This window comes from Episyrphus balteatus, chromosome 1 (assembly GCF_945859705.1).
Source record: "Episyrphus balteatus chromosome 1, idEpiBalt1.1, whole genome shotgun sequence".
Classification (NCBI taxonomy): domain Eukaryota; kingdom Metazoa; phylum Arthropoda; class Insecta; order Diptera; family Syrphidae; genus Episyrphus; species Episyrphus balteatus.
The window spans coordinates 75,577,728-75,589,906 of NC_079134.1; the positions used below are offsets into that span (position 1 = coordinate 75,577,728).

Consider the following 12,179-nt stretch of genomic DNA (forward strand, 5'->3'; position numbering starts at 1 on the left):
TTACATTTTAATACAATTATATTAAAATGTAATACAAAAATATTAAAATCTAATGCAGTGGTATTAAAATTCAATACAAGATTAGAATTTAACACACGGAGGTTATTTTCTAATAATTTTTGTATTACAAAAAATAAACTTAGTACTTAAATATTGAAATTTAATACAAAAAAGATTAAAAATAATTTTAATATTTTGGAAGTATTAAAATGTAATATTTTTTGTATTGAAAATTGCTTCAATACAAGAGCTGTATTAAAAAATACTCCAGAATTTTTAACCGTGCACGCGTTTTCCGGTCCTCATAAAGTCTTTTGAAGATTTCAACACCTAACCCACGAAAAAAAATTTTTTTGTGAAAGATTGGGGGTTTAGTTTCGGTACTAATGTTCTTTCATATTTTGCTGGACTACTAGTCTTCCTCGCAGTCAACTGCCTTGATAGCAGTTTAAGGATGTCTGATCGATTGGCCATTACAAACTATATGCTAATTTTAATTTGCTATGAATCGATTTTCCACACACAATTTTAATATTTTATTAATTCCACATTCAAAAACGAGTCAACAGAAATTGGCAATGGTAATATTAAACAAAAAAATATTATTTTTAAATACTACTTGAAATGAACTAAAATAACTTCAACTTAAAATAAAAAAAATAACTTACACACACAAGTCGGAAGTTCCTTTGGTGTCCATGAACCATTTGCTTGACAATATCGTTCGTGTTTACCAACAAGTTCATATCCGTTGCCACAATTATAAACTACACGGCATCCAAATGTATAGCATTCTCCAACATGCCAACCGTAAGATGGGTCTTCAGGCAGTCCACATGATCTAGCTGTATAGAATATAGACACAATTGAAGTTACATGATTTTCAACCCAAACATTGTATGAGAAAGATAACTATGAGCGAAAGAAATATTGGCTGAAGTCAGAGTGGTGAACAGAGAAAAATATGACCACCTAAAAACTAACAGATTGCCTTATTGTTTTACTGTCCATACATTTCATAAGGAAATCTTATTAAAGTCAACGCTTAATAAGGTTTTTTAAAGGAGATTTCTTATAAGGTTTGTTAATAGAGAAAATCTTCTTAAAATTTGAGTGAAAAATTCATTTTAGTTTTCATCTTGGCACTAGAACGAAAATTGCTATCAATATTTTTATGGCAGGTTGGTTCAGGTGGTAAGGTGTGCGACTCATGATTTAAAGGCCCCAGTGTAACACTTTTTTTTCTCTTTTGTTTATTTATTTTAATTTACGCGAATCTATTTCGAAATTTAAAGGAAACAAGAAACAAATCAAAATGAAAATTTACCCGAATGAAATTTCAGCCGACGACGACCACGATGTTTGTCAAAATGCAAAACGTCAAACTAGAGGCGAATTAAAAAGGAAAGGAAAGCGAATTAAAAAGTGTTACAAGACAGCAAGATAAGTGCTGCCACCAAGCTAGTTCACTAAGGGGGTGGGTTCACTAGTTGATTGATTGGACAATTAATTTTATTGAACGATCAATAAAAAAAAAAATGATTTCCGATTAAATTGATATAATGCCACAGGGGCGTAATTGCTTTTGTAAGCAAAAAAGGCGCCAGCAATTTTTTCCCTGAAAATAAATAAAGAAATTGCAAACCTTTTAAGAAAAGAACAACGGTGAAGGAAAATGATAAGCCACAATGTAGGTAAATAAAAAGAATCAAAGTAATTTTTTTATATTAATCTTTTTATTGTCTGAGAAACCTTACGGAAAGGAGAAAAACTCAGAATCCTTTCAAAATCAAAATGAATAGTTAAGAGAAAATTATATAGATACAGTAAGATGGACCGTTAAGGCCTGGTTCTTGAATATATATATATATATTTAGAAAACGGGACGCGTGTTCCGCAATATTTCGGAAATAGAACGATTTACCGTAGAAGACAAAATGTACATTTCTTTGAAAAACTATTTCTCAAAAATAACCAAAATTTCACCACAAGGAAAGAGACAACCAATTTATAAAAAATTTATACTTATCAATTCCAGCTTCTTCTACCCCTACTCCCTGCTCCGAATTTCTCCCAATGCCTTTTTTCTTGATCTTCCACGCCAACAATTTTTGTTTTAACCACAATTTTCTATCTCCAAAAACTTTTTTTCCTTTTTCATTAACCCCCATAGCTTTCAGCCAATGTGGAGTGGCGGATCTCGATCACGTCATCTTTGGCCACTCATAGCAAGTTTGGTGAAGAGCACCAACGTGTTGGAATGCCGCACACTGGAGATTTTGCGGAAAAAAGTCTAAAATTTTAAGTACCGCGGAGAACATTTTCTATAGTATTTCTGAATTCTAGAATAAAATCTGAATCAAAATCAGAAAGAATTACTAAAATCGGACTTGTAGTTTACTTTTTAGAGCTTTATAAAGGGACAAGTTGTTGAAAGTATAAAAAACGAGGTGAAAATATCCTGAAATTAAAGCTGTGTATCTTTTTTTGCTTGAGCCAAATCATAGACTTTTATTTTTCCGTAAAGATGCCATCATTTGTCTATTGTAAATCGAAGACATTATTAATTTTTAAGATGTTAATTATTTTATATAATTATTGAAAGAAAAGAGAAAAAAATGGCTTGATTTTTTTATATTTTTGTATATATAATTTTAGCTACACTTGCCTACAGTTAGAGACTATTAAAAACATTTTCCTTATAAAATTACCTTTCGATAGAAGCCAAATTTGGGTGCCACCAGGTGCCACTGCGTTTTTTATTGGCAATTGAAAACTTCATATGGTCGCAAAAATGATTTTCTTAAAAATTACATAAAATAACAAAAAGAATATATTAAAAATCAATGGTAGCACTTACTTAAATGATACCTTTTTTAAAAGCCAGAATATTACGCTTAATTCGAGCTTTTAAATTAAGTTCCTTAAGTTAATTGTTTTTGAAATAATCGATTTCTATGTCAAAATTTTGAAAAAAAAAAAAAATAAAAAAAAACACATCCAATACTATTTTTGTCAAGACTGGGGATTTGAAAACGAAATTGAATGATGAAGAAAACTGCCTTTATTGATTTCTTTTTAGCATTTCACACGAAGATCTAAGCAGAAAGCTCATGGAATGTCACAGAATAGATTTAAATTGACATTATTATTGAAAAATACAGATCATCTGAATCCTTCGCCCTGCCTTTAATAAGAAGAATCAGAGTCATTTAAGTGAGTAATGGCTCTCTTAACGGAATAAACTCTTGAAAAATTTGTGATGCCAATATATTTTAAATTGTATAAATATGGTAGAAGTGGTTTTTTGAGTATTTTTAAACTATAATTCGGGTTTTTCATTTTGCGTGGATGTGGACCTAGACAACAGTATAATGAGTTATTCGAGTTATTCGTTTCCATTTAATGTAATTAAAATCGGTAAGGTGGTTCCAATAACATAAACAAATACAAAAAATGCTTTGCGTACAAGTAAACTGTAAATAGCAGTTTTTAAATTTTCTAAGAACAATATCTGGATCCTTTATTACTCTTACAATATTTTTAAAAGGGCGTGGCAGTGGGTGTAAATGAATAATAATGATTTCTTACGACTTAAGCTGTCATTCCTGAAAATTTCATCCAAATCGATTCAGTGGTTCAGTTTTTATTGAGTTTTTCCCGCCCTCCCATACAAATTTCCCCAGTGTGCGGCGGTCGTGCACCGAATTTTTCATACAAAATAAAATATTGCGAACGTACTGCAGTCGTGGTGCGGCGGTCGTGCACCGAATTTTTCATTCAAAATGAAATAATGCGGACGTGCTGCAGTCGTGGTGCGGCGAAAATTCCTGCAAACGGCGCACTGTTGTCCAAAATGACTTATCTCGTTGCAAAAATCATAACTTTTGAACGGATTGAGTTAGCGGTACAATTTTTTTTTTTATTTGAAGGAAATTTCTAGGGCTGTTATACCAATGAATTTCAATAAAATTATTTCACAGGGTGTTTCGGAATCATCGGCCAAAAACAGATTTTCTTTAAAAAAAAAGTTAAAATTAAAATCGGTATGCCATTTTGTAGAAATCACTAATCCACATTTAAAAACAAAATTTCAAAAAAATACAATTTCCCGTTTTCGAAAATTTAATTTTTCAAAAAAAAATTTCAAACTTTTTTTAAAAATCCAAAATTTATTTTTTTTTAATTTTATTTTTGGCTTATATTTGAGTTATATAAGTGCTTCTTCACAAAAAGTTTCGTTGAAATCGAATAAGCCGTTTCGGAGAATATCGGATTTGAAAAAAAACGGTTTTATGGCAGGTACCGTTAAAAATCCATTCGGTTCCATCCATTAAGCCGAATAGGGTATGTGTACCAACCAATTGTTGATCCAAAATAAAAATATTTAGCTGCGCATGCTTGCGCACTGCCGAGATTTTGTACTTTGAAAAAAAAGGCTTGAAAAAACGCTTACTTTGGCATACCTTGACCCACGTAAACGCTTAGTTCTCTGTTAATAGTAATGCCAACAACGATTTTAAGGTTTTAATTTTTAGAAGAAATATTATTCATTGTAACTGCGTTTACAATTTTCTTTTATCTTTTGTTATTGGTCAGATATTATTTTTTGATTGATGTCCGTTGTTCTTGTCCATGATAATTTTTGACTTTGATGTCAGTTTTTTTCGAAGAATGCGTCGTAAACATAACGTTTTCTTACTTTATTCTTATAATGATAGTAATAATGAATAAAAAAGTCATTCATAAGGTTGTCGAAAAAGCCACACATTGTATGATACTTGTAAAAACCAGCAACGGATGAAATTTTAATTTTGAATTTAAAAGGCTAAGAAAAAAAAAAATTATTTTGGATTTTATTACGAATATAAATTGATATAGTTTTTGCAAAATTTTTTACCATATCTACCAATTTTTATAATCTGCTACTTTCATTTTCCTATTTAAGTAGATTCCTGCTATTACTAAGCCAAAAGGATTACCTATTATAAATCTTAAGCTAGGTTCTTCCCAAAAGTAAGAGATTAATTTTTTTATTACCTACTAATTATATTAAGGGTTGAAGGATATGTTTAATTATAGATCCTTATTTTATGGTCCAATAAAACAGGTAGAGAGAAATAGTAAGTTCTCTCACTAACCCAATAAAAGAGCTAATAAGTAATATATTTTGGGTAGATTAAATTTTACCTGTAAAATAATCCTTGTGCATGTGCATGTTTTACTGTTATATTAACTCTGACTATGGATAAACTTCATTAGTTTTCAAAACGTTTGACTAAAGACCGGATCGTGTTAATTAAATTTGAATATGAATATTTTAAACAAAGTCTTTTTGGAACATTTTCACAATGCTTCGAATTCTGAAGAATTTGTGCAATTGTTTCAGAATCAATACTCAGAAATTAGTGTTAATGAAGAAACTAAAAAGAAACTTCAAAAGTTATATGCGATATTTAAGCAAAAATGGATACAAAGTAGTAGACACAATGAAAGATTTCTCACTAAAAATGAAGAATTTTTGAACAGAACATTTACTATACAAGAGGATGAAATTGAAGACAGTGACGTGCCAAGTACATCAAGAGGAAGGCCTTCGAAATCCTTACAGGCATGTTCGGAATACACCAAAAGGAGGAAACTACTCGAAACTACGAGCAATATTTCGACGGAAAATGTGTCAATAGCTCTAAGTATGAAATATAACAAGGATAGTAATAAGGCAAAAGCGGACATCACAAAAGCAGTTCTGAGTGCTAGCCCATTAAGAGTGCAGCGGATTAAAGCGAGTATTCCTACACCTCAAAGGGATCCAATAAAATATGATGGTCCGACTGCACTTGCCTTGTTCTTGGACTCTCTAAGGAAAAATACAAATTGATGAGAAAATCATTGCGAAGCCATAACGTTGACGTATTTCCAAGTTATAATGTGTTAATGGAAGCTTAGATAGAGGCCACTCCATCAAACCTTATAATAACAGAAACTTCTGTTGAAGTGAATCTTCAAGATTTGGTGGACCATACAGCAAAGAGGATAATAAACAGCCTAGACAACAGGGAACTACAAATACTACCAACACAATTAAATTTGTTAAGTAAATGGGGATGCGATGGATCTTCTGGGCAAAGTGCATACAAACAAAGAATAGTTTCAGAAGATGGTGATGTAGTATCTGACGCGAACATGTTTATGGCATCACTAGTTCCACTTCGTCTAAAAGGTGATTTAAACGAACATTGGAAGAATCCAAGGCCGTCATCTGTTCACTTTTGCAGACCGATAATGTTTAAATACGCCAAGAAGTCCAGCGATATTATTCAGACAACTGTCAGCAATATAAGGAACCAAATTAAAAATCTAGCACCAACTGTAATCACAATTAATGAAGAAAAAAATGTGATGGTTCGACATGAATTCTTTCTGACTATGATAGATGGAAAAGTTTTGAATGAACTAACAAGCACGAAATCTACACTATCATGTCCAATCTGCAAAAGAACCCAAAAAAATTTTCAAAAAGAAGCAGACGATTTAGCTGAAGCAGATGAAAGAAACTACGAGTTTGGAATTTCGCCTTTACACGCTAGAATAAGATGCATGGACTTTGTACTTAAACTAGCATATGGACTTAACCAAGAAAACGAGGCCACCGACAAGAAGGAAGCCGAAAAAAGAAGAAAACTGGAGATACAAAAGGAATTTAGGGAGCAGCTTGGGTTAATTATTGATACCCCAAAACAAGGATTCGGTAATACAAATGATGGAAACACTTCAAGAAGATTTTTCGAAAATCCAGGAGTTACATCAGCTATAACCCGTGTAGACGAAGAACTTTTGAAGAAACTGCAAGTGATTTTGAATGCACTATCATCTATGGAATCTATAAATATAGATAAATTTAACGAGTATACAAAAAGCACTTCGGATCTTTTAAAATCCAAATATAGTCACAAAATCTTGACCCCAACACTTCACAAGATTCTGGACCACGGTGGAGAACTAATTAGCCATCAAGTTCTACCAATAGGGGAACTTTCAGAGGAAGCACAGGAAGCAAGGAATAAAGATTACAAGCGATATCGATACTCTAATACTTGCAAGGTTTCAAGGAAACGACAAAATGAAGATTTATTTAATATGCTATCCATATCATCAGATCCACTTGTTTCATCTTTAAGACACGCCAGATCCCACAAAGAGCTTAAAAAAAACTACTGTCCAGAGCTGATTAGTCTATTAAATATTAAAAGTGATGATGATGGCAGTGAACTTTTTACTGAAAATTTATAATTATTGTTTAAGATATTTTATGTATATATTTTTATTTTATACATTTATACCTATACATATGTTTTCAATTATACTTGATTTTTTTTTAAATTTTTTGGTCCGTTTATTTTTTCCCTTTACTGTTTCACATAAAATATGTCACTTAAAAATGTATAAACCATTATTATTAACCGATTAAAGCAAAAAAAAAAAATTCTTTGCCAAATTTTAGCATCCACTGTTGTGATGAATTTTATTTTAGAACACCCTATAAACACTTAGGGGGTCATCATTTTGTTTTTACCAAAATTTCCAAAATTAAAGACAATTTTTAAAGTTTAACTTCAATTGTTTTTTCTGTAAATTCCGTTTTTTAAGAAAAAAATTGTACCGCTAACTCAATCCGTTCAAAAGTTATGATTTTTGCAACGAGATAAGTCATTTTGGACAACAGTGCGGCGGTGGTGCTGCGGCGCTCATGATATTTTTCTTTAAAAATTCAATTTCTATTTTTACTCGGGAAAACAACAAAAAATATCATATCTTGGGTATATTTTTATTATAAAAAAAGACTCCACTAAAACCGTAGGTAATAAGTATTGACATTCGTAGACCTTCGTGGTTTACTTACAAAATACGATTTTTGATGCAGAAACGTGATGAAGCATATAAATGGTGGAGACGATATAGAATACAGGAACTAAGACAAGTTTACTGCTCTCTGAGGAATAAAGTTGTAAAAGAGATAAGAGCCGTGAAATCTATGGTTTATTCTCCACGCTTAAGTTCATCCTTGAACGGGCGCCAGTTGTGGAAGAACTTAAAGGAAAAAGGCATTGGTAAAAATAAAAGTGACGCGGTTGACAACATCGATAGTAACGCCTTAAATCGTAAATTTGTTTCATTGCCTTCCGTACCCGTTTCCAACAGCATAAATAGCTCAAATGATTTAAGACTGAGAGAGAGGACAGTAACCTCATCGCTAAGTTTTGGTTTCAACGCCATAAGCAGTACGACTATTATAGTAGAGAGCCTTTTGTCTATAAAATCTAATGCTTCTGGTGTTGATGAGGTACATCCCTTATTTTTAAAAGTTATTTTGCCGATACTCTTACCATACATAACTCACATATTTATGTCGTTTTCTATTGACGAATCTCAGAATGAGATTTGTGAATTTGACAGCTGAAAGGGCGGGTGAAGAAGGGAAATAGTGGACAAATCTCAGATTTCATGATCTATTTGCGTCTTGAGATTCAAAAAATGACAAAAAAATGAATCTGAGATTCAAGAATCTGATTCTGGATTTTTATCAAGATTCACGCATACAAACACACGCAGTTTCACACACACTCCTCTGTTTGACATTTGTCTGAACATTTGTTGTTGTTTTATTTTTTTTATACGCACAGATTTCGCAGACAATTACAAAACTAGATTTCATATTCTATTTGCAGTGGAAAATCTGAGATTTTTACACAAAAATCTCAAAAGTCAATAGAAAACGACATTAATTTCATTCTGACAACAAGTGAATATCCTAATCAATGGAAACTTGCTAAAGTCATTCCTATCCCGAAAAATTCTAAAATGGATGATTTTAGACCCGTATCCATTTTGCCTTACCTCTCAAAAGTTTTTGAAAGAGTATTACAAAAACAAATGAATGCGTATTTAAATCAAACGAATCTATTAACACCAAAGCAATCTGGTTTCCGTAAGAGACATAGCTGTATTACATCGCTCATAAATGTAATAGAAGATTTGCGACAGTCGATGGATGAGGACAAAGTCTCGTTTCTAGTTCTACTAGACTTTTCCAAAGCCTTCGATTGCGTAGATTTTTCTGTTATGTGCAACAAACTTCTCAATGAGTTTAGTTTCTCAAGCAGTGCTGTAAAACTAATTAAATCATATTTAAGTGGAAGAAAGCAAGCAGTTGATATAAATAATAATTTATCTGACTTTTTGTCAACTACAAGGGGAGTCCCGCAAAGGTCAATTTTGGGCCCTCTTTTGTTTTCATTATACATCAACGAACTTCCTAACATTGTAAGGTATTGTAATATCTGTATGTAGAGTCGTTTGTGGTAAGTGTGCGCACTTTTGACTTTGAATAAGTATTACAAGCATAATATAGGATGTACATAAAAAAAGTAAATTGATTATTACAGATACATGTTTTGACTTCTTAAATTCAATTAAAATTTAACTAATATTTATAAAATTATTTATGTTTTCCTAAGAAAACCAAAACAGGTCATATTGCGCACACTTACCCCTTCGAAGGGGTAAGTGTGCGCAGGGTGTACGGTAAGTGTGCGCAGGTACTTTTGCTTAGTAATCTAAATGAATATCTATTGTTCTTTTTTTTCATTTTTTAAAGACATATAAAAACCAAACGAGGGGTCTGAGACTCCCGCTCCCATACGATTTTCTCATTATTTTGATCCATTCTGTACACTGTGAAATTTTGATGCATTTTGAAGCATTTAATGCAAGTATATATATTTTCAGTGGAATCCCATGCATTTGCATGCGCACACTTGCCCCCAAATTTTTGCGTACACTTACCCCAAATGCAGTTTTTTATTGTTTTTGATAAAATATTAATAAATAAATACAAAAAACAATAACATTTTTATTGGAACATAAAGTTTAAATAGTAAGCTCAATAAAAAAAAATCAATTGATTTCACTTTAAGTCAAAGACAGGTCACTGTCACAGTTTGAAAAGTGTGAAAAATTTTAAGGAAAGTTAACTTTTTTTTCTTTTGCTTTTTCTCGAAACATTAAAAACAACAGAAGCATAAATATAACGGACTTCGACGAAGATCAGATATTTAATTAATTGTGCATCAGCAGAAATTTAAATTTTTACACTAGTTTCGAGAAAATAGCAATGCGCACACTTACCGGCTGCGCACACTTACCACGAACGACTCTACGCTGACGATGTGCAGTTGTACCTTAGCTGTCCAGTTGGTCTCATTGAACATCACGTTGCTGTATAAACGAAGACTTGGAGAGCATTTCACGTTGGTCATGATATTGACATGGCCTCTTATTAAACCCTTTAAAATCAAATTGTCTTGTCGTTTCACGAAAACCATTAGATTTATCTTACTTTCCTTTGATTGTACTAAACAATATTCCAATTCCATACCCCGAGACAGCTAGAAATCTGGGTATTCTCTTTAATCGCAGTCTAACATGGGATAATCATATAAATGCAGTTATTGGTAAAACATATGGTGCTTTACGATCCCTTAGGGCGACTCAGTCTTTTACCCCTATCAAAACTCGAATTATGCTGGTGAAAACATTGATAGTGCCAATTCTAACTTATGGGTGTGAAATATATAGTTCGTGCAGTTTTGAAAGCAAGCGTCGATTAAATGTTGCTTTCAACAGCTCAATTCGTTATATATATGGTAAACGTAGATATGAACATATTTCAGCATTATCATTTAGGCTATTCAACGTGACATTTAACAGTTTTCTGGAGCTTCGTACCCTATTTCTGTTTTCTGATATCTTGCTGAGTGCTGACGCATGAACCCAACTATCTGTATGAAAGACTACAAATGGCCTCGTCGAGTAGATCCCATCAACTCATACATCTACGATACTCATCCTTAACATCAGAACGTCAGTTTTTTTAAAAATAGTGTTCGTCTATGGAATAATCTTCCACGCGATATCAGAAGAATCGAAGATGTGCGAAAAGTGAAGAAAGAAATTAAAAATTATCTATCATCTTAAAACGTTTGAACAGACAAGTAACCTACAAACAAGTAATGTTTAATCTTTATTTAAAATTAACTTAATTTACTTTTGAAAAATTTTCTTTTTTAACCCTTTCGAACCCAAGCTATGAAAATCAATATTAAAAAATGTTTTTTCAGTATTATCGTATCAAAAACATCACAACTAAGAAATATGAATAGCAAAAAGTTATTTTCCAAAATAATAAATAGCAAAAATAATGTGTTACTCTCATATTGCGTGTAAGTAACATGCACTGCCTATGACCACCAAAAAAAGTCGGACAACTGAGAAAATAATTTTTTATGGAACAATAATATATGCTACTTCTTCTAAGCCAAAAAGCAAAACACTTTCTGGATTAACTTTTTTTATATCTTTTTTTCAAAATTATGACCATATATAAAAAAAAAAATTTTTGCAAAAAAAAAAGAAAAAATGTGAAATTCAGTTCCTTTTTCGATAAAAAATAAATTAAAGGTATGGTATTTAACTAAATTTTTTAATAATCCAGTAACTAGGCATCATTATCTTTCAATTGAGCCATCGAAACCTAAAAAAATATTTAATGTAATATTTTTTACGAATTTTTAAAAATATGTTACATGAGAGTAACGCTGGGTCCGAAAGGGTTAACTATTTTGTATTATCCTTATATATTTGTAATAATAGCTTCTCACTAGCTTATAAGATATTATATCTTACAGTGTTAAGTAAACGAAATAAAATTGAGTTGAAATTGAATTGTAACAAAAACTAAATAAATTAAACTTTAACAAAAACTAAATACAAAACATATAAATTATATAGCTTTTTATAATATTAAATCGATTTTTCGATTTTTCTTGGTAAATTATTCAATCACCTTCTGAATAAAATTAAAACTTTGGCAACAAAACAACAAAAAATATATCCTCATGAAAAAAAGTACCTCATGAAACTGTGTCCACTCATTTCATTTTCACATTTTTCCTATGAAATTTGGTGTTGGTTATTCTACCTAAAACAGAAAAATAATACCTACATCCTACATCGCCGCCGACTCTCGTTCATTGCATTTTTTCGCACGAGCCTCTATTCTACCTGAAACTGAAACAGAACAAAAAAATACCTACACAGCCGACTCTCGTGCATTCCTT

The 12,179-nt window shown here is 31.6% G+C and overlaps 1 protein-coding gene across 7 annotated transcripts in view; it reads right to left on the minus strand.

Annotated features, from left to right (window-relative positions):
• Window positions 1-12,179, minus strand: part of LOC129905200 (protein lev-9-like) — a 560,766-nt gene that overhangs the window by 396,010 nt on the left and 152,577 nt on the right. For all 7 annotated transcript variants that reach the window (XM_055980622.1, XM_055980627.1, XM_055980625.1 and 4 more), the window contains exon 5: window positions 669-845. In XM_055980622.1, the coding sequence (XP_055836597.1) occupies window positions 669-845 (177 nt within the window). The remainder of the gene's footprint in view (window positions 1-668; window positions 846-12,179) is intronic.